Here is a 24,850-nt window from a genome sequence, read left to right on the forward strand (position 1 = left end):
TACAGTCTGGGGTATCAACAGAAGCTCCTGTTCGATAACGCTTACCATTCCGCTTTTACAAACATGGGAGAGTTTCAAATTTGACATACCACTTTTAATATTCTACTTGGAAAATGTTGACATTTTCAAATTGATTGACCAGGAAATAAGCATGTTATAGAAGCTTTAACGTTTAAACCCACTTTGTGGAACAATAGATACAACGCGTATGTAACTTATACTCCAGTTTCTTAAACGAATGAATATATTTCAGTTGATATAGAGAATAATAAAAGTCAAAAAATCAGATTATACAAAAAACGACAAGAAACCGTACAAAGCTTCAATCAGTCACATCAAATACACACGAAAGCACTTAATTTATTATTTCAGACCTATCATCGAAATTGTTATTTCATATTTTAGTGGTGGCAGCATTTGTGCTTGTTCAGCGGCAAGTGATTGTTGTCATGTTGGCAACAGTGACGTATTGTCAATAACAGTTGTGCCACCTGCAAGCCAATAGCGGGTATTAAACCTAATATCTGACGGATTGTGGTTTGCTCTGGTTTACATAAGATTTCTGGGTTACTCTAACATCGCATTAGAAGATTAGTCAATATTTCTGTAATATAAAAAGTATATTTAAACTCGTTACTGATGTGCCACGTGGCCGGTAATCGAACAAAACTTGGTGGCCACTCGAAGCACCGGCAAGTTTGTCTGCCTCATGCTCTCGCCGCCGCCACCGCACCGGTCCGGTCTCAACGTCCAGTTGCCGGTCAGTTAGAGAAGTACAAGTTTGAGAAGCAGCAACTCGTAACTTCTGTCCACAGACCGACTAGATTTGTGACTCGAGCCGTGGTTACTGATGTGCCACGTGGCCGGTAATCGAACAAAACTTGGTGGCCACTCGAAGCACCGGCAAGTTTGTCTGCTTCATGCTCTCGCCGCCGCCACCGCACCGGTCCGGTCTCAACGTCCAGTTGCCGGTCAGTTAGAGAAGTACAAGTTTGAGTAGCAGCAACTCGTAACTTCTGTCCACAGACCGACTAGAGTTGTGAACTGAGTGTTAACTACAATCACATCCATTTTTAGAATGTGTAAGGGGTTCCTTAATTTGATAAGCTTTTTAAAATAGTTATGACCAATTCATTGAAACCTAAAGAAACTTTAAAGGCAATGACATTGGACCAAATGGTTATCTAGGAATACCACTGATGTAATCACTAGTGTTCCCCTATACATCCGAAGCGTAAAGCCACGGTGTTGTGAACTCCCAACGTTCCAGTCCACCTGATTCCTACCACGTGGCTGTGATTACCACAACCAATACCATTCCTATCACTAAAACATTGTGTTATCATCCTCTAAACCGTGACACGTGCATAAATTGCTCAAAATTCGTGTTAGGTTTGGAAAGGAATGGTCTCATCGTGTCTTACAACTGGTCGGATGATATGGAACTAGTGAAGTCAGAAAACAAGCAAAAGTCTTCTATAGTGCACTAATCTATTTCAGCTCATTGCTCAAAGAGCGTGACGCGTATTCGCTTTCTTCGGTAAGCATCATCATGAGGTATGCTCATGTTGGAGACTTTTGCTGAACAATTCACCTAGAAATATGTGTCGAAGTCCGAGTCGATACAAAGTATAATTCGACATGATGAAGTTATTAAATTTGATGATTATTGCGATACAACGTATATTGTGAATTTATTGCAATAAAATCATTACTATTAATATCCTTTGTGTGACCGCACGTGTATGCCTCGCGTGTTTATATGTGTAGCTATTGTTTTACAAATAGATTATTAAAGTAAGTTATCTATTCTAATGCTATAAACATTAAAACAAATCAAAGAGAAACAAATTTGATATAATTTCTTTTCCTGATTTATCACTTCTACCACAGTTTTAATAATAGATTATTGAAGTAAGATATCTATTTTATGAATGCAAACTTCAAAACAAATCGAAAAGTAACAAACTTGACATAATTTTCTTTTTCTAATTGGTCTCTTACTTCTACCACAGTTTTAAAAATGGATTATTGAAGTAAGATATCTATTCTATGACTGCAAACAATTAACAATTAAAACAACATCTAAGTGAAATAAACTTGACATTATGTCTTTTTCTGATTAGCCTTGTACTTCTACCACTGTTTTAAATAAACACAATGTTCGTTTTAGCCTTTTATACGAGTATAAAGGTGGTTTACGTTTAAATGCATCAAAGCAACGCATTTCAAAGTGCTTCTTTTGATCTGAAGGCTTAAAACGGCCCAACCAAGCAAGTTAGCCTTGCAAGAGATTCAAATTACATTTTCTAAGCTTCTTTTTAACTTTTCAGTTTAGTTTCATAAGATTTTAGTGTAATTTTCTTTACTGTTAGTTTCCAAGGTACAGGCTGCCACTTGGAAATATGAAAAAAATTTTCATTTTTACAAATGAAAGCGTTTGTGGGCTACATAATATTAAACTTAACATAACGTTACAATACTGTTATATAACGCGTTCAATCTTAAGTCTCTTCACTGTTAAGTATCATGACAGATCAGCAACAGCAATACGTTGTTTATATAATATAATAAACCACTGAGTAAAGCTCAGTTCAGATAACAGCTCGAGCAGCGTTTCATAATTCTCCTAAAGGGCAGAAATCAAAAACAAATTTGTACACACTTTACAAAGGGTTATCGTTTTACAATACTACATGTGTTACTCAATTTTCATGTGCAAGATAATGTAACGCGTTTAAATTTTGTATTTTTAAAAGATAGGCTTTACATATGAACCAATCTAATTTTGATTGTTATTTATAAAACACTACGAAGGTTAACTAGGAAACTGGAAATACATTATAACTCTAATGAATTGAAAGGTGGATTGATAAATCGATTAAGGATTCACTAAGTTAAAAATTACTTGGTTGACGGTTTTAGTCCTAACTAACCGACCACTGCACTGCTTACCTGATGTATTGCTCGGTTCTATAATTTATAAGAGTACATGATAGGCAGCATTATTTCTTTATTATTTAGCATTGTTTAATACGACTAACTTTTATCCAAAATTTCTTTCAAATCGTAAAAAGTTGAATGGATTCCAAGCGTACTTAAAAAAATTAGAATTCAAAAATACTCTAGGGTTAACTCAAACAAGGTCTTACTTAAGTTAAATCCACTTCTTCTTTTCCTCATTCTTCTTAAGTCAAAACTTAGATTTACAAATATATAACGTAATTTAGAAGAATTTAAAAACATTTTATATATTCGAAATACTCACTATATTTTTTTAATTGTTAGGATTAAATTTTTAAAATACTTAAAACATAAAAAATCATATTCTGTGGAAATATAGTAAGTGTCAATCCTGGTCACATTGTTGAAACGGCCATATGCACTTTACCCATATAGGTAGCTGACACATTCACAGCCTGCAAATTGTTTAGCATATTAGAAATTTTTTATTTCGGGCTTTCCTTTGCATGTTATAAATGAAAAACTGGGTTGATTATGAGAACCATTTCCAAAGTGTTTAATATTCCACCAAAATATTTATATTTCTGCAAACAGTTACTAAACCTTCATTAAGTTGAATAGTAGTGTAGCTCTGGTAGGAAGTCCAAAAATTCGATTCAACGAAGTATCAAAGTCCGCGACAGAACAAAATCGAATTCTTGCAAACAAACCGAAACAACAACAAAATCTTCATCACAAGTGTTATTATGTGACATTATAAAATCTATTTATAATTTATTTTATCATTATAAATATGATATTACTTTACAAATTTGTTTATACTATGATCGATACCATGATGGTTAAGCACAAGACAAATTGTAAAATGTTTTATTTTATTTTAACCCTTAATTTTTATATTTTGACTCAAAAATCGACAGAGTTGTTCGTTGGGCAAAGAGGAACCTATTTATAGTTTTCCGTACCTTTTTGCCAAGAGTTATTGCACAGACATGCAGACAGAATGTCAGGCACCGACACGGTTTTAAGGCCTTTAAAAAAATCTCTGATACAAAAATAACAAATAATCTGCAAGACAACAATGTCAATATAATAATCCTCTCTGTGCTCGTATGTGTACTCAATTCTGTTAATCCTTTAGTAAATTATCCGTCATGAATAATGAACTTTACTACTGTTACTAACACTGTACTACCCGAGGCCCCCGTTTAACACGACTTCTAATAGTTTGGCTTAAGTCAACGATGAGAACTTAATTACATAATTTAAACTTTACATCGGCTGCAGATGTATTCTGTTAAGTTAAATTTATCAAAACTAAACAGACCAAGACTAAAAGAAAACTATCACAAAAAATCATCTACTAGGCTTTCCGTGTGTCTTGTGAAAGCTTGCCTTGTTGAAAGCTTGCCTTGTTGAAAGCTCATGTGATCACATGAAGAATAAACAAGCCTGTGGAATAGCTCAACTTCATTGTTTGCTGGAACAATGAGGGTGGATTACTAAATTGTTCTATTGAGGCTTTACTATTTGATGCGGAAGAATGTTTATAGCAGAAAACAATGACAAAATGTAACACATGTCTGATCTTTTGAATAATTTTACTATAGTTCAATTTAATACTTAAAACTGATTTTGATCCCTCCCAAAAATATTGGTATCACGATGAAACTGCTAAGCCCATAAGGGAAAAATCTATTGTTACGATTACTCAGTTTTATTGGTGAAAGAAGGTCACAACCAATACCCTAGGCAATAATATACGGTTAAATACGCACAATACAATATCGGCAATGCTTAGTATGCTTAGTAGTAAACTATATTTTTATTTTTCGGTTCTCGTACAAGGGGATGGCCAGATAGTATTGGCAATGAGAGATTCCACTAGTTTCAATCCACTTTACATTGAGAATTTCGTTTCATCGCCGAACTTTGCTGGACAAGTTTCTTCCTGTTCTTCAGGTGAAGAGGTAGGCGTTGTTAGGAATATCATTTTCGCAGTCGTAAATCTTAAAATATTTTTATACGTTTCAAACAAAAATGTATTTTGTCAGTTTTTTCAAATCAACAATAGTTTCGGAAGTTACCACGACTTTTAAGTTATATAATGTGTATCAAACTTCGGCTGCTGATTCCGTCCACACGGTAAATTACACTGAGCTAATACGCGATATCACTAATTGAAAGAATTCCCTTTCGACTCCGATTATAATTTCTTTCCAGTTAGAGCACAATGTTGACTGCAGTTCTCGGCAAACTGACATTTCCATTTTGTTTAAATTAGCGAGATTCTACATCCCGTGTTTCGCACACACTCATTTCCATGTCAAAGTGAAAACGACACGGGCTTCGGGTGTTATTTTACAGGAGGAATAATTGCATGGGGTTGATCTGATCTGTTAGTTAATCTGTAGCTCTTCACCTGTGCTGCACAGCTTACTCACGCAAGAAACATCATTCTTTGTGTTACTTAATGCTTTTTAAGTGCAGAATTGTTTCAGAAGATTTATACGATTTTCAGAACCACAATTCAAATCTGTTATAGTTTACATTCGCTTGCGCTGGTAATTTAATTTTAATTAGTCTGCTATAAGTGTGCAGTTGAACAGATTATTCTAATTATTTGTTACCCAATACAGTACATTTCCATATCTGCGCCGTAAAATGTATAATATACATAGTACAAGCCAAATAAGTGAAGTTATTAAATGGCACGCAGGAAAAACGATATAAGTAAGCCTTTTTGTATTAGATAATGTTTCAATTAGTTTTTAATAATTTACCTTAGTATTACTTTTTTAACCTTTTTACTGACGATGGATGATTTAGTAGCATAATAGGATTTCGTACACTTCCCATCGTTATATGTTACAAAAAGGATAACACTACGTTTCGAGTATCGAAATCCACCCTCTTCTTCAGGTCTAACAATTCTACTAAATCACAAACAATCTAAAATTAAAAAGTGCGACCAATGACTGCCACTGAAAGGTTCACGTGATACCTGCCTGGTACACAAACAGCATGAAGTCCAGACTGAATAGCTGTACCTAAGTGTTTCTCTTTGTAACATAGAGGAATGGTAAATGTCCGAAATTCTGTTACATCAGCACATTTTTATTTTATGAGGATACTAATTAAAGTGAGTATTCCGCATATTTGTAGAGAATGGAGCTCAACATTTTCCGTATATACTCGGTAACTTTTGATCTGCGTCTACTGGATTTTACTGTCAGAATAGCCTTAGTAATTCTTTAGAGACAATAACATAGGTTAAAAAATGTAAAGAGAAGCAAATTTTAAAACGTTTTTGTACAGGAAAACTCCTCTGCACGAAGGTAACGGATACGCCCAACACAGCTCGAGTAGTTTTATTCTGTTATAAAAATTCAAGAATGCTTTTTGGATTAAATAAAGCTATCGTACGCATCCTGAAATACAACAAGTTTTGAAATGCGTTGGGGCCAAGACAAGTCTTTTGGAATGTCTGAAGGCGGACGTGAACTTGAGATTTCAGGTGTCAAGTCTCTGACGGACATATTCCAGTCTCTGCGAATCAATATTCGTAACACTGACTTGCTCAAGAGAGTTCAGGACGTATTCCAGTTGCTGCACCGAGTGGAAGGTGAAATGGAGCAAATAATCAATATTCGTAATACTGACTTGCTCAAGAGGGTTCAGGGCTTATTCCAGTTGCTGCTCCGAGCGGAAGGTGAAATGGAGCAAATAATCAATATTCGTAATACTGACTTGCTCAAGAGGGTTCAGGGCTTATTCCAGTTGCTGCTCCGAGCGAAAGGTGAAATGGAGCAAATAATCAATATTCGTAATACTGACTTGCTCAAGAGAGTTCAGGGCTTATTCCAGTTGCTGCTCCGAGCGGAAGGTGAAATGGAGCAAATAATCAATATTCGTAATACTGACTTGCTCAAGAGAGTTCAGGACGTATTCCAGTTGCTGCTCCGAGCGGAAGGTGAAATGGAGCAAATAATCAATATTCGTAATACTGACTTGCTCAAGAGAGTTCAGGGCTTATTCCAGTTGCTGCTCCGAGCGGAAGGTGAAATGGAGCAAATAATCAATATTCGTAATACTGACTTGCTCAAGAGAGTTCAGGGCTTATTCCAGTTGCTGCTCCGAGCGGAAGGTGAAATGGAGCAAATAATCAATATTCGTAATACTGACTTGCTCAAGAGAGTTCAGGGCTTATTCCAGTTGCTGCTCCGAGCGGAAGGTGAAATGGAGCAAATAATCAATATTCGTAATACTGACTTGCTCAAGAGGGTTCAGGGCTTATTCCAGTTGCTGCTCCGAGCGGAAGGTGAAATGGAGCAAATAATCAATATTCGTAATACTGACTTGCTCAAGAGAGTTCAGGGCTTATTCCAGTTGCTGCTCCGAGCGGAAGGTGAAATGGAGCAAATAATCAATATTCGTAATACTGACTTGCTCAAGAGAGTTCAGGGCTTATTCCAGTTGCTGCTCCGAGCGGAAGGTGAAATGGAGCAAATAATCAATATTCGTTATACTGACTTGCTCAAGAGGGTTCAGGGCTTATTCCAGTTGCTGCTCCGAGCGGAAGGTGAAATGGAGCAAATAATCAATATTCGTAATACTGACTTGCTCAAGAGAGTTCAGGACGTATTCCAGTTGCTGCTCCGAGCGGAAGGTGAAATGGAGCAAATAATCAATATTCGTAATACTGACTTGCTCAAGAGAGTTCAGGGCTTATTCCAGTTGCTGCTCCGAGCGGAAGGTGAAATGGAGCAAATAATCAATATTCGTAATACTGACTTGCTCAAGAGAGTTCAGGACGTATTCCAGTTGCTGCTCCGAGCGGAAGGTGAAATGGAGCAAATAATCAATATTCGTAATACTGACTTGCTCAAGAGGGTTCAGGGCTTATTCCAGTTGCTGCTCCGAGCGGAAGGTGAAAATGGAGCAAATAATCAATATTCGTTATACTGACTTGCTCAAGAGAGGGTTCAGGAGGGCTTATTCCAGTTGCTGCTCCGAGCGGAAGGTGAAATGGAGCAAATAATCAATATTCGTTATACTGACTTGCTCAAGAGGGTTCAGGGCTTATTCCAGTTGCTGCTCCGAGCGGAAGGTGAAATGGAGCAAATAATCAATATTCGTTATACTGACTTGCTCAAGAGAGTTCAGGGCTTATTCCAGTTGCTGCTCCGAGCGGAAGGTGAAATGGAGCAAATAATCAATATTCGTAATACTGACTTGCTCAAGAGAGTTCAGGGCTTATTCCAGTTGCTGCTCCGAGCGGAAGGTGAAATGGAGCAAATAATCAATATTCGTTATACTGACTTGCTCAAGAGGGTTCAGGGCTTATTCCAGTTGCTGCTCCGAGCGGAAGGTGAAATGGAGCAAATAATCAATATTCGTTATACTGACTTGCTCAAGAGAGTTCAGGGCTTATTCCAGTTGCTGCTCCGAGCGGAAGGTGAAATGGAGCAAATAATCAATATTCGTAATACTGACTTGCTCAAGAGAGTTCAGGGCTTATTCCAGTTGCTGCTCCGAGCGGAAGGTGAAATGGAGCAAATAATCAATATTCGTTATACTGACTTGCTCAAGAGGGTTCAGGGCTTATTCCAGTTGCTGCTCCGAGCGGAAGGTGAAATGGAGCAAATAATCAATATTCGTTATACTGACTTGCTCAAGAGAGTTCAGGGCTTATTCCAGTTGCTGCTCCGAGCGGAAGGTGAAATGGAGCAAATAATCAATATTCGTAATACTGACTTGCTCAAGAGAGTTCAGGGCTTATTCCAGTTGCTGCTCCGAGCGGAAGGTGAAATGGAGCAAATAATCAATATTCGTAATACTGACTTGCTCAAGAGAGTTCAGGGCTTATTCCAGTTGCTGCTCCGAGCGGAAGGTGAAATGGAGCAAATAATCAATATTCGTTATACTGACTTGCTCAAGAGGGTTCAGGGCTTATTCCAGTTGCTGCTCCGAGCGGAAGGTGAAATGGAGCAAATAATCAATATTCGTTATACTGACTTGCTCAAGAGGGTTCAGGGCTTATTCCAGTTGCTGCTCCGAGCGGAAGGTGAAATGGAGCAAATAATCAATATTCGTTATACTGACTTGCTCAAGAGAGTTCAGGGCTTATTCCAGTTGCTGCACCGAGTGGAAGGTGAAATGGGAGCAAATAATCAATATATACTGACTTGCTCTACTGACTTGCTCAAGAGGGTTCAGGGCTTATTCCAGTTGCTGCTCCGAGCGGAAGGTGAAATGGAGCAAATAATCAATATTCGTAATACTGACTTGCTCAAGAGAGTTCAGGACGTATTCCAGTTGCTGCTCCGAGCGGAAGGTGAAATGGAGCAAATAATCAATATTCGTAATACTGACTTGCTCAAGAGAGTTCAGGACGTATTCCAGTTGCTGCACCGAGCGGAAGGTGAAATGGAGCAAATAATCAATATTCGTAATACTGACTTGCTCAAGAGAGTTCAGGGCTTATTCCAGTTGCTGCACCGAGCGGAAGGTGAAATGGAGCAAATAATCAATATTCGTAATACTGACTTGCTCAAGAGAGTTCAGGACGTATTCCAGTTGCTGCACCGAGCGGAAGGTGAAATGGAGCAAATAATCAATATTCGTAATACTAACTTGCTCAAAAGAGTTCAGGATATATCTTCAATACCAGCAGATAATTTTAATGTTAATTATAAGATAACCTGCTCAACTTCTAAATAAGAACTTAGCGATTGAAAAAGTGAACCGAGTGGAGAGCAGAAATTTATATCATATGCTTACCCTGAATGTGCACTTGTAGCAGTATGTGAAACATTTTAGAATTGGCTGTTGAAATGGTTAGCCATCTTGTTTTCTGATTGTTCCTAATTTTTCCTCAGTATAGGTAGTGGTAATGAACGGAAACTTTTACACATCTCCCCATACTCAGACAGCCCTCTATTTGCAGTTATTGCTCGGTACCTAGATGCATTTGTACAAACATTTTTTAGTAGAGTCTGCCAAAAATATACACATTTAAATTGACACGCACTACCTTTTATAAAGCTACTTATCAATATTTTCAGTGTTTTTATTTCTTGTTCAATTCTGTGTCTTTTTCTGACGCTGTGACATAAGGAAAGTCAAAAAAAGGCAAAGATGTTTAATTTTGCTACTTTAAACCGTATTTATTGTCTTAACTCATGTTTTGTATGATGTTAATTAATACATACATTTGCAAGATATAGCGTAAATAAGAAGCACGATAGATGGTATTTTTAATATTCAATCGATTAACACTAGTAATAAAATAAAAGGGGCTTGCTGAATTGTGTTTCAAACAATAATGTCCTTCAAATAGTTTTACAATTTACATGAACCATTGGTTAAATATTTTGCCTATTATATCGTATCTCCTAGTATTAAATATACAGAAACTGCCAATTTTAATGAGAATTATTTAAGGTTGAAGAACTCACAGTCCACGTCTTAATAATATGCACAGGATGTTGTTACTATACTCTCGGCACCGTATAACATATGGTATAATTTACCCATGAGTATAAGTATTCAAATAAGTAGAGTGTGTTGAACTGATAAGTGAAGAGTCACCTGTTGTTTCTTGCCACTTTGCTACCACTCAGTAGCAAGTTACTTGTCCTTGACTAGTACATCTTTAATTGTTCTTGTTTGCTGGGCCGGGCCACGCCTAACTTAAAAGACGATCTGATAGACAGAACACACACACACACACACACACACACACACACACACACACACACACACACACACATATATATATATATATATATATATATATATATATATATATATATATAATTATATTGCTGAACAAATTGTGAAAGCAACGAAGATTCCTCTCTACAGATGAATGGGACTTTTCCATAAATCAATTATTCATTTACCAAGTTTGACTCTCACAACTTACACCATCTATAATAGGACTTACATTGTTAATTTTTCAACCTCTAAACCAATATAATTGTTTAAAGATTGAACCCTTTGAGGTCGGTTTTACGGCATTGTACTTTACTAATAAAGACCTTTAATTCGTTCTACTACTCTTATTTAAGATTCCCTTCAGAATCCTTGCGGCCCATCCCCCTGACATGAAAAAAATATGTCAGTTACTTCAAAAAGTGCATTTATAGGTGCAGTAATTACGTACCAAGTTGTATTGCTTTACCTGTAATCGTTCGGGAATTATCAAGCCCAAACGGGACATTTACACCCTGTATGTATATAGAGAGAGGGATCTACGTTGATTTCGCAATTAGGTCGACAACATAATTGTTTAAACTCATGTTTGTGATATGGGTTCTATATGTGCAGATGGTGATATCCCAGTAAGAGTCATGGGCTCTAGAGAAGATCTGGACTGGGAGAATACGACTGACGCTTACACAGATCTTCCCGGCAATGGGACAGACTACGGGAATAAAACCACCCCCATATACTCCATCGGGCCGGACTTCATAGCCCAGTGGTGAGTAGCGACATACTGTTATATCGTATGTTCTATTAAACACCCTAGGTAGCACATGCCGCCGTATCGTTATCTTGTGAAGATCTTCACATGTGTAAGCCACAATGTCCTTTGGTTCAGTTGATATTTCCGGTATTATGACAATAACCGACCTTAATCAATATTTATTATGCGAATTATCGCGTTCTCTTCTAAGGAAGTTTTTTCACGAATTTGGAGTGCTCAGTAATTCTTAAGTTAAATTCTTAATAATTAGTCTAATGTGTTAAATGTATTCTGTAAGTGGTACCTGACGTAAAGAAATAAAAACTTCATGGCGAGTAATTTACGTTTCGTTAATATGTCAACCCGTTTCTCGCGAATTTAGCATTTCTTTTAAATTATACAGGTTTCTCCAAAGGCCTAAACGTAGGAGTCACACAATATTTACTAACAGTTGTTACCAAAAGCTGTAACCGATGTTGTATGAAATGTTGTAACCTATCAAGCACAAGGTTCTTCTTATACTTTTTACTTGTATTAGCAGTTAAAGTTCGAGCACGTGTGTCTGATTGTGCACACGTATAAGCAGACCAAAAATTACAGACAATATATGCATATGCAGTATCCAAACATCCTTAGTTTTTTATAATTGGTAGCAATTTTTATTCCAGAGAACGCACAGGTAGATATTTACTTTATTGACATTCTGTGTACTCGCCTACTTTATGGATAACTACTGAAAATGCTCAATTTTATAATATTTTTTAGTTTTAAAAACCATAAGTTTACCTTAAAAATAATATTTTAACCAAAACATTTCATTCCTAATAAAACATTCAAAGTGTACGTGATCATACCCTCAGCCTTCTGAGGTTACATGTCCCGTTAAGTAAATAAATGTTCTTTGAGTTGTAATATATCGTACTAATGAGTTACTACCTACATTTGCAACAGACATACCCTCAGCCTTCTGAGGTTACATGTCCCGTTAAGTAAATAAATGTTCTTTGAGTTGTAATATATCGTACTAATGAGTTACTACCTACATTTGCAACAGACATACCCTCAGCCTTCTGAGGTTACATGTCCCGTTAAGTAAATAAATGTTCTTTGAGTTGTAATATATCGTACTAATGAGTTACTACCTACATTTGCAACAGACATACCCTCAGCCTTCTGAGGTTACATGTCCCGTTAAGTAAATAAATGTTCTTTGAGTTGTAATATATCGTACTAATGAGTTACTACCTACATTTGCAACAGACATACCCTCAGCCTTCTGAGGTTACATGTCCCGTTAAGTAAACTATTTAACTATTTATTCTATTTTACACATATGTTTTGTTTTCTGTAAATAATGTCAAACTGATGATGCCTTAACCGGCGAAAGCGCTATTTAATAAATTTTATGTGGAAGTATACATAAAATGTCTTTTCCATTAGAATTCTTTGTGCTCATAAATGATGGTATCAGTTGAAACGATCATGCAGCTGGGCTTGTTTGGCCGATGTAGATACTGCACGGGTGGTCTAAAACACCATCGACGTATGTGTTAGTGTTTATGAGTTCATCAAGATTCAACCATGGTTGCTAAGAAAATGTATAAATATTCGGGATTTGTAAAAGACATTTTGACTCTGGCAATGCCTTGTTTTGAAGCACGGTGGGAGACGTAAGGCGGTAATATCACACTTAAATAGTTTAAATAGTTAATTAAAACAACATTATTTTACAAGAAGACTTTCAGTGGACAGTACCTTAATTATAACTCAAATCATCCTCAACATGTAAAAATTGGATTAGTACAAAATTTGTTCCAGAAGATTAATAATTTGGTAACTGATAACAAAGATAAAATTTTAGGAGAAAATCATACTACAGAACTTTTGATTAAAAACAACTACCCTCCATCAATTATTGAACGAGCTAAGGCTAAAAACAAAAGTTGCAAGCAAATTACCAAAACAGACAATCCTAAATATCTCACTACCGTAACTATTCCTTATGTAAAAGGAACATCAGAAAACATTCGTAGGATAAATTATAAATTTAACATCCACACTGTTTTTAAGTCCCAAAATAATATAAGAAGCTACTTAACAAAATTAAAACCGAAAAACAAACATCAAGAAACAAGAATGTGATATATAAAATTGACTGTGGTTGCAACAAGACGTATATTGGCCAAACATCAAGACCTGTGGAAATTAGGGTAAGAGAACATATTTATAATTATAAAAAAGAAAACATTGAAAAATCTAAATTAGTTGAACATGCAGTAAAGGAAAATCATCATATAAATTTTGAATCGTCTAGTGTAGTGTTTAAAGAATCTTCCTGGACTAAAAGAAATAAAATTGAAAGTGCGTGTATGACAGTTTTAAAAGATAATTGTATTTCCCAACCTTCCGTAAATTTCAGTGATATTTTTATACCATTAGTGAAAAAAGAAATCCATTCCAAAATTATGAATTGCAAACCATATTTTTCTACATAATTCTTTTATAATTTATTAGTTTTTGGTCTTTACAGTTAGTTTTAAATTTTATTCTATTTTATCATATGTTTATTCTATTTTACACATATGTTTTTTTTTCTGTAAATAATGTCAATCTGATGATGCCTTAACCGGCGAAAGCGCTATTTTAATAAATTTTATGTGGAAGTATACAAAAAATGTCTTTTCCATTAAAACCAACTTACTTCCATCAAGGATACAAAGCAGAAAACACAAAGAATTCAATCAGTAAAATCTTTTTTTATTTAACCCGAGAAGATTGCTCAAAATGACACATTTTCGGAGACAGGGGTAGTTTTATAAAAATTTGCAAATGATAAAATAAGTCATATACATATACCCTAAAAATACAGTATCATATGACATATGTTTCCATTTGAAAATTTTCTAAAAGCGACCACTATCTCCAACAAGTACCCTTTTGGGAAATGTCTCTGTGTTAAAAATAGTTTTACTGAATTCTTTATGGCCATAAATGGGGGTATCCGTTGAAAACGATTATGTGACTGTTGTTGATACTGCACTAGTGATCTGAAACACTCTGTATATAATAACTGTCAATACGCTTTCTTTTCAAGCTTTATATAATATGATAGCTCTTTGGTATTTTCATATGACAAGAACATGATAATCTCAGCAGGTCATTAAGGCAGTAAATCTATTCATTTGGCAGTCATGAGATCTTTGTAAATTAGTTTTATCGACAGTTTATTTTAAGTCCTGTATTAGTTTACACCTATTACTTTTATTTGTTTGTTTCTCTGTTTCTTTTTCCTTTTCTCTTTTGTAAAGTTTCACATTAGCTGTTCTGAAAACCGGTTAAAATGTACTGAGAAATGGAAAAAGTATATGGTATTCTTATTATTTATTTTTTATATTTTAAAACGACATATTTGTCTACAAAATACTCTTTAGTCCCACATGAGTTACATGTGACTTGTTTAATAATTTAATTCTCATAAATATGTTTGTAGCTTTGAAATTTTCTAGTATATATTATTTCCTAGATAAATTAAATACATCACAACAATCCATCAGGAACCTAACCTTTTTTAAATAAGACTTCACTAATACTGTAGTAAAACAGAAAGTGATTTTAGCTGTTCATGAAGTTTATATGCTTACAAAAAAAAGTATATGGCTTTCATGTAAAAAAAGGCAGTACAAAATGATTTCCTTGGAAGAACAATGCAATATTGCTACTAATAGTGGGGAAATGTTACATAATGAACTAAAATATTCATCACTGTGCTAAAATTAATCTAATGCAATGGTGTGGTCTTAGTGATTGAGATTGAAGATATTATTTGTCTATCCATTACGCAACCGAAAGGTTTGCTTATCGGAGCACCATTTGGCTTTAACGAGCTCTATTACGTTTAATGGATTGTTTCTTGTGCTAAACCATTCAAAAACGCGTTCGATTCGTAAAATATCATCTATAAAATTGTATATTTTAGTTCTATGGTTTTAGATAACAAAAGCGTTATATGTAATATTTTCTCTAAGATTGCATTTTGTTATGGTCGTGTAACAGACAGGGGACTGCTTTAAATTAAAACATTAATGTTCTTCAAAATGTATAAACAGATTTTTTATTAAATATTTATACATAAGGTGGGTTAGTAAATGAAACGATGCACACAAGTTGGTGTATACTGAATTCGTCAAGGTATATACCGCGGCTTGCCACAGAGAAGTTCGTAATAGCTATGGACACATGAGTGTTACATAAAATAATTCTATAAAACTAACGGTTAATATTTGACTTAGAAATAGTTTTGTTTAAGCAGTTAACTCGGGACATTAAAACTAACTTTACATAAAGAGGTTTGTTGTTTCGACAATTACTAAACGTATTGCTATTTCTAAATAGTAGTCGTAGTCGTAGTATATAGATTTGAAGACAAATCTTTTCGATTATATTTCAATAAAGTGACTTATCTAATGTGTTTTATTATCATGTTGAAATAAATTAAACCTATGACTTATGGTATTTACAATTTGATAGTTTACAAATAATTAGAGTCCTCACTAATTTATTTAATGGAACTAACTTTACATTTTAACATGAATGAGCTTTTTATTAAAAATTATCTACTTACTTTCAAGTCTATTCCACTGTACTCCAGCTTGGTCCCATTCCCTTACACGGCAACTAATAATCGCTCAATAGCTAGATAACAACCACTTCCCATTGGTTAATATCAAGTCGATTCCACATTATTTACTATAGCTTGGTCCCATTCCCTTGACACGGCAACCAATAATCGCTCAATAACTAGATAATAACCACTTCCCGTTGGTTAATATCAAGTCGATTCCACAGTATTTACTGTAGCTTGGTCCCATTCCCTTGACACGGCAACTAATAATCGCTCAATAGCTAGATAACAACCACTTCCCATTGGTTAATATCAAGTCGATTCCACATTATTTACTATAGCTTGGTCCTATTCCCTTGACACGGCAACTAATAATCGCTCAATAGCTAGATAACAACCACTTCCCATTGGTTAATATCAAGTCGATTCCACATTATTTACTATAGCTTGGTCCCATTCCCTTGACACGGCAACCAATAATCGCTCAATAACTAGATAATAACCACTTCCCGTTGGTTAATATCAAGTCGATTCCACATTATTTACTATAGCTTGGTCCCATTCCCTTGACACGGCAACTAATAATCGCTCAATAGCTAGATAACAACCACTTCCCATTGGTTAATATCAAGTCGATTCCACATTATTTACTATAGCTTGGTCCCATTCCCTTGACACGGCAACCAATAATCGCTCAATAACTAGATAATAACCACTTCCCGTTGGTTAATATCAAGTCGATTCCACATTATTTACTGTAGCTTGGTCCTATTCCCTTGACACGGCAACTAATAATCGCTCAATAGCTAGATAACAACCACTTCCCATTGGTTAATATCAAGTCGATTCCACATTACTTACTATAGCTTGGTCCCATTCCCTTGAACACGGCAACCAATAATCGCTCAATAACTAGATAATAACCACTTCCCGTTGGTTTGTAGCGCGCACGCACACTACTATTTTTAATATAGTAATTTTTAGATGGTATTTTAGTAATTACACAGTGTGTAAATTAACTGGACTAACCCAAGTCCCTTTAACCGCGTGATGTGAGGTGACTGGCCGTGCTGAGGAAATGCAAGGGTCAGCACTCGTCAGCACGGGTCGGCAGTCGAGTTGAGGGCTCGGAGGTAGGCGGAGGGATAGCAATGTAGAGTGTGTGAAGTAAGTTTTTATTTGGTGGAGTGAGATGCGAACACACCGGTACACATATAGTAGTTTTGGGTGCGCCTACGAGTGTTTTAGTGCATTTTGAATATAGATTGGACTCAAACAAAGGAGAAACGTGAGTAATTATTTCAAGACCCTTCTCAACCACTATTCTAAATTTCCCTACGAGCTAGGGTGGTGGCAGCAAAACGCTATCCCTTTTATTAACCATGAGCCTCTCTGGCTAATATCGGAGGGCTTACAGTGGTGACCAGCGGTGGGATGCGATAATTAAACCAGCAAATTATTTCAAAATGATTTCAAAACTTTAAAAGAACTCTAAAAGAAATAAAGAAGTGTACCACGTGGTTGAGAAAATTATTAGAACATTTCAGTTTACACTCCATTATCCAAATGACTACTATTCTAAATTCATTTACAAATTAATTGCAATGTTATATTTCTAAATTTCGAGTAAAATTCAACTTATATGAACGAAGATGGACTTGGATTAGTATCTGTGTGCTTATTACACCATGTGCAACGCCATTACACTATGAAGCGGAAGTTGGACGCCATCATCATACGTCATCATAGAACATAGAAAGGAACAAGGAGGGCATACGTCACCGGACATCCAGTGATCCAGACCGGAACTACCAAACTGCCGACCACTGTCTACGCAGATGTTGTCATCTCCGTCAACGCAGTCACGATCATCCACAGCCTTCGAGATGGCAGCCCTGTCACTATTTGGTGAGCAGTGGGGAACTTTGTTAAATTAAATTAAATTAAATCATTGGCGAAACCTAAGATTAGACTACGTATTATTAGTAAATAGTTGGTTAAATAATATGGTTCAAAATGCTTTGGAAATAAATGGTGAATGCAGCATTGAGGCAGGCTTTAAGCATTAAACTTCTTTATTGACAAACAGATTCAGAATTATTTAAATAAGAGAAATTAAAAAGGATAACATCCTAGTATTTTATTTTGCCAAAGCCTCCATGTCAGGTCGTCACCTCCAGGGCATTCAGTCCATCATGTTTTCAGCGTAAATATAAGCAGAATAACGTGTTGATTAAAATCATTTGCTTGGAAATTAGGGATATGCCAATGATTCTATATTAGCTTACTGTTCAATTTGATTGATAATTCATTAATATCTGTATACAAAAAAGAAACCCGTAGAAATTTTAATATAAGTGTAAAAGAGTATAATAGCAATAATTGTTGGAAGTAACTTGTTGCTGACTTATAAAAAGGGTTAAATTTCGAATTATACTGAAAACAAAGTGATCATCAGTTAATGTGATTAACTATTAGAGTATATAAGTAATAGCACATAGTATATCATATAACAAATACGATTATTTAATATTATTGCAGCTGTATTGAGTCACATTACAGTATTGATATACTTGTATATCGAGGCATTGTTAGACTATTGATCCATTGATAACTCAATACTACCGATTAGTGATTGGTATCATTTGGAAATCGAAAAACTTTATTGTTTGATTGATCCATTATCGAAAATTGAAAAAAAAAAGGGGAAAAGTTATTTTACTGAAAAATAGGGAAACTAGTTATTCACATTGTTTGCTGTCAATGTCTTTTAGGGATTTCATTTAGAGCGTTTAAGTTTAACTATTGAATATCACTGATAACCTAGAGAATTGTATAGCTACTGTATTCCAAAGAGGAAAACCAAATTTTTTTTAAAATTATTAACGATGGGCACTGTACACCTAGAAGGGAAGACCGTTGAGGTCCAAGACGCCTTTGATGCCATATCGAATAAAGTGAGGTCGCTTCAAGTAACACTAGATGAAACGTTAGCCAACGCTTCTACCTCCGCGGTGAACAAAACTGAAACATCTCCGTCCCCGATGGACATGACCCTTGCAGACAGCAAGCCGTCATTTGAGCTTGTCTCAAGTATAGCCCATTACGATGGAGAGAAAGCAGATCTAGTCGCCCCTTCTTTGACAACATCGAAGGAATTGGAGAGCTCAGCAATTGGAGTGAAGCTCAAAAAACTTCAAGTTTTAAAACTTAAACTAACAGGCAGTGCTCTACAGTTTGCAAAGTCAGACGAAAAATGTAAAAACTCAACAACTTTAGAAGAAATAAAAGCTGCTCAGGTAGCAGAAGAAGAAGAACAGGAAGAAATCATTGAAGAGATCGAAGACCATGAAGAGGCATTCAATAGAGTAGCCGGACAAAATGAAGAACAAGACAGGAGAGAACCAAGCCCAGGAACCGCAGAAGAGCGACCAGGCCCTTTTTAGATCCATAAGAGATAGAAGAAAACCGTGTAGATTCAAAGACTATGAAGTTTATTAAATAATAGGAATGTTATATACATATTGTTATGAACAGTGAACGCGTATTGCATCGTTTATTTAGTAGTTAAAAGTAAAACGCAATGTATTGAATAATTATGTATTGTTTGTTATTTGAGGATGTTTACATGATACACTAAAATATTCCTCGTTAGTATGTTATGCTTCTTGTCTGATGTGTAAGTAAAAGATGTTTTAGAGTACCACGTACAAAGTAGAATGCAATAGTTACTCCGAATTGAATGGGTTTGTATGCGTGAGTATGAATGTTGTATGACTGTGAAACGAATGTTGATGAATGGGTATGCAAGGTGTGTGAATAAAAGCCAAATTAAAGGATCCAAACAATTCAAATGTGTGATTGAGTACACTATAAGGAAAAGAAGTTATATCTACGCAGGTTAAGATAAGAAACATAAGATCAAGCTTGTACGTAATAAAATAAATTCGAATAAGTCAGGATATTCATGAAGTAAACAATTATTAGGATCTAAATGATGATTTCAGGAATACTTGTACTCTTTGTCGAGACAGGAATGGCAGAGATGAAATGACACAGGGAATCGTTTTCAAGAAACTTCATGACACAATTATTTCCGAGGATGAAATGGAAGATTGTATTAAGATTTTAATATGATAGAAATAAGAGACGAACTTGAGTCACTTAAGACATTGTGCACAGACTTAGTTTTATTATACGAACACTAGTGTAAATGTGTGGGATGAGGACTTTGCTTTCGAATATAGTAGAATTAAGACCGGGATAGACCAGTATGAATCCGATGTAAGTGACTTATTTAGACTTCTACCTACAGAACGCTCCAAGCGAGGACTAGTTGATGCAGAGGATATGCATTGAAATGGTTGTTTGGTGTGCCCACTAGCGAAGATATGGAACAAGTTAATAGTAAAGTTGAAGAGATAAAAAAGATTAGCGGATCACTGTTGAGTTCTAGAGAAAACCAAATCACCTTAATGAAAGACATGAATGAAAAGATGGTAACAAATACTAAAGCCATATCAGAGATAATGACTAAAACTTACTCATTCAAATAGCATGTTAATCACTTCACTCCAAGGATTCGAACAAGAAAACATTATGCTACATCGTTCATTAACAAAACATTTTAAAATCTGTCAGTCTAGCACGTCATTTAGTCAAACATTAGATGAAGCAAAGTTAAGAATTGTTGAGTTTAGGCAAGCTTTAGAATTAGTAAACACAGGTAGAATAAGCAGCAAATTACTACCACCCCATGAGTTTTGTAAACATATTGCTTGACATAGGAAAAGTCATACCTCGTCATTTGAAACTAATTATACCAGTTTAATGAAGAGGACGTATTTATGTATTACACCTTTTTGCACTGCTCATGCTTTAGCCACCAAGACAGGAATTAGATTGATCGTAACTGTACCTTTTAAGTTCGCAAGACAGACGTCTTGAACTATTATAAAGTAGAAGTTATTCCATTGTACCAAACAAACCTTCAACATTGGTTAAAATGGAATGTACAAGTTGATTATTTGTTGATCTCCAAAGAGAGACAGTATTATGCACCTATCGATTTTAACACACTAAGTCAGTGTAGACTAAGTCATTTTTATTTGTGTCCTAACTCTATAAATGTATTGCATCATAGCGTTAATGATTGTATATTCGCTCTATTCATGGGATCTAACCTAGTCACAGAAAAATGTTCACGAACCTTAACCATAAATGTAACTTCACCTGTATGGATCCAAAACGGCAATGATTGGATCTATAGCCTAAAGGAACCATATAAAGTCATACTTAACTGTATGAGGAGTTCTGATGGAGAAAAAACTCAGTTATCTCTCCACCACATCTAGGTTATTTAGAATTAACTTTAAACAAGTCTGGAATATTAAAACAGGCTTCAAGTTGCGCTATCTTTGGTAAATATAATAAGTTATTCTCGAGGACTCAAGGAAATATAAAATATAAATTTGACATTAACCATTTGCACATCCCAAAGATTAATCTGTTGCTATCTCACGAAGAAAATCTAATCTTTAAAAACAGTAGCTTGTTATTTGAAACAATGCAAAAAGTCAAGGACAATCTTAAAGATAATCACATAGAACTAGACCTTAACAAGCTTTTAAATGATACACATGTTTTGTACCCTAGTATCAAAGAAAGTATAGAAACCCCACTGAACTATTTCTACATTATCATAGTTTCAATGTTTATTTTGTTCATTTTGAATAGTGTACTTTGCGTAGTTTTTGTTTTGTCACAGGAAAATTGCCAACCTGTGCGAGGATGTCCTCAGTTGCTGAGCGGCAAGCCCCAACCATTCGAGTAGAACATGGAACTCCGCTCGCAGAAATTATTCAGGAGTCTTCCTTTGTTCAATTCAATACACCAAGCCCGCCTTGAAGTACGGTATTGTGAAATTCATTGTAGTGCTGAACCAGTCAGGTCAGTGTTGCAAAGACTATATTTGTTATAAATATGTGGGGACTTTGCCAAGCTCAAGAAATGTAATGTAGTTAGGAGGACATATATCTTAAGTGATTGTCAATGTCAAGTAGAATTAAATTGTAGATTATAAGAACTTACGCAGCCTAAAATACTATTTTGTCCTTTTAAGTGTGAAAAAATGATGTAATGTAAAATGTTATCCTATACATTTTTTTTTTGAAGTATTGTAAATGTTTGTTATATTCTGAGAATCTAAGATGTATCACCATGAAAATTCTGTTATGATTCCATCTTTCCTGAAAGGGAGAGTGATGTAGCGCGCACGCACACTACTATTTTAATATAGTAATTTTTAGATGGTATTTTAGTAATTACACAGTGTGTAAATTAACTGGACTAACCCAAGTCCCTTTAACCGCGTGATGTGAGGTGACTGGCCGTGCTGAGGAAATGCAAGGGTCAGCACTCGTCAGCACGGGTCGGCAGTCGAGTTGAGGGCTCGGAGGTAGGCGGAGGGATTAGCAATGTAGAGTGTGTGAAGTAAGTTTATTTTGGTGGAGTGAGATGCGAACACACCGGTACACATATAGTAGTTTGGGTGCGCCTACGAGTGTTTTAGTGCATTTTGAATATAGATTGGACTCAAACAAAGGAGAAACGTGAGTAATTATTTCAAGACCCTTCTCAACCACTATTCTAAATTTCCCTACGAGCTAGGGTGGTGGCAGCAAAAACGCTATCCCTTTTATTAACCATGAGCCTCTCTGGCTAATATCGGAGGGCTTACAGGTTATATCAAGTCGATTCCACAGTATTTACTGTAGCTTGGTCCCATTCCCATGACACGGCAACCAATATTCGCTCAATAGCTAGATAATAACCACTTCCCATTGGTTAATATCAAGTCGATTCCACAGTATTTACTCCAGCCTCCAGCTTGGTCCCATTTCCATGACACGGCAACCAATATTCGCTCAATAACTAGATAATAACCACTTCCCGTTGGTTAATATCAAGTCGATTCCATAGTATTTACTGCAGATTGGTCCCATTCCCTTACACGGCAACCAATAATCGCTCAATAACTAGATAATAACCACTTCCCATTGGTTAATATCAAGTCGATTCCATAGTATTTACTATAGCTTGGTCCCATTCCCTTGGTTAACATTGGTTAACTCAAGTTTATGCCACTGTATTTACTCCAGCCTCCAGCTTGGTTTTATTCCGTAGACACGGCAGCCAATAACTAGGTAATAACAACTTCCCGTTGGTTAACTCAAGTTTATGCCACTGTATTTACTCCAGCCTCCAGCTTGGTTTTATTCCATAGACACGGCAGCCAATAACTAGGTAATAACCACTTCCCGTTGGTTAACTCAAGTTTATGCCACTGTATTTACTCCAGCCTCCAGCTTGGTTTTATTCCGTAGACACGGCAGCCAATAACTAGGTAATAACCACTTCCCGTTGGTTAACTCAAGTTTATGCCACTGTATTTACTCCAGCCTCCAGCTTGGTTTTATTCCGTAGACACGGCAGCCAATAACTAGGTAATAACCACTTCCCGTTGGTTAACTCAAGTTTATGCCACTGTATTTACTCCAGCCTCCAGCTTGGTTTTATTCCGTTGACACGGCAGCCAATAACTAGGTAATAACCACTTCCCGTTGGTTAACTCAAGTTTATGCCACTGTATTTACTCCAGCCTCCAGCTTGGTTTTATTCCGTTGACACGGCAGCCAATAACTAGGTAATAACCACTTCCCGCTTAATCTCAAGTCCAATCATTCGTTACTACTTTAGCTTGTACTCATTTCCAATAATCGCCAACCGATACTCTTGAATTTATGGGGAGTATTTATCTCCAAGTTAGTGAGCGATTATTGGTTTGATAATCAGCAATAATCGATATGACTAGCTTCTCATCGCTCACTAACTTGGAAATAACCATTTCCGATTGGCTAAATAGATGTCTCATAATCTGTTAATACTTCAACTTAGATACATTCCGTTGAAAAGGGAACGGATAATCGCTCACAAACTATGTAATAACCACTTCCCAGTGGATAATCTCAAGTCTAACCATCTGTAACTACTTAAGCTAGGCTGGGGCTTAAGCTGTAAAAGATGGCTAGAGGAAGTTTTATGTTGTGTAGGTTAAGATCAATTGTTAATAGAGAAGTGTTAATAGCTGTTTATTATGCCCATATACATAGCCATTTAACCTATGGAATTTTAGTATGGGGTAATGATGGGAATGTACAAAGGGCACTTGTATTACAAAAAAGGGCTGTGAGAGTTATATGTCAGGTGGGGAATAGAACTCACTGTAAACCATATTTTAGACAGCTTAAGATTTTAACTGTTTATTCTATTTTTATATTGGAATGTTTGTTGTATGTAAAAACTCATTTAAATTCTGTGCCAACTAATAGTTCTGTACATGGTTATTTCACAAGAAACTGTAATATGCTTAGATTAGATCAGTACAACTATCATTCCACTAAATCAAACTTTTTATAAATAGGCAAAAAACTGTATAATTTGTTACCAAACCATATCCAACAACTTAGCTTAAGACCTTTTAAAATGAAAATTAAATGTTTGTTGTTGGATTTCTGCTGTTACAATATTGAAGAGTTTGTTAGTTTAATAAGTGAGGTAGATAGACTTAGTAATTAGTCAAATAATCATTAAGCCTAAGCATGACGTTGTGTCGCATTTGTGAAAATGTTTACCACAATAAATTTTCTGATTCTGATTCATTTCGATGACACGCCTAACTATAACCCCTCATTAACTTGGAAGTAACCATTTCTCATTGATTAAATAAAAGT

General features: G+C 35.7%; 1 protein-coding gene across 1 annotated transcript in view; it reads left to right on the plus strand.

The window, feature by feature from the left end:
• Nucleotides 1–24,850, plus strand: part of LOC124370051 (dopamine receptor 2) — a 77,136-nt gene that overhangs the window by 23,301 nt on the left and 28,985 nt on the right. The window contains exon 2 of the mRNA XM_046828371.1: nt 11,299–11,452. Within this exon, the coding sequence (XP_046684327.1) occupies nt 11,322–11,452 (131 nt within the window). The 5' untranslated portion in view covers nt 11,299–11,321. The remainder of the gene's footprint in view (nt 1–11,298; nt 11,453–24,850) is intronic.

This window comes from Homalodisca vitripennis, chromosome X (genome assembly GCF_021130785.1).
Source record: "Homalodisca vitripennis isolate AUS2020 chromosome X, UT_GWSS_2.1, whole genome shotgun sequence".
NCBI lineage: Eukaryota > Metazoa > Arthropoda > Insecta > Hemiptera > Cicadellidae > Homalodisca > Homalodisca vitripennis.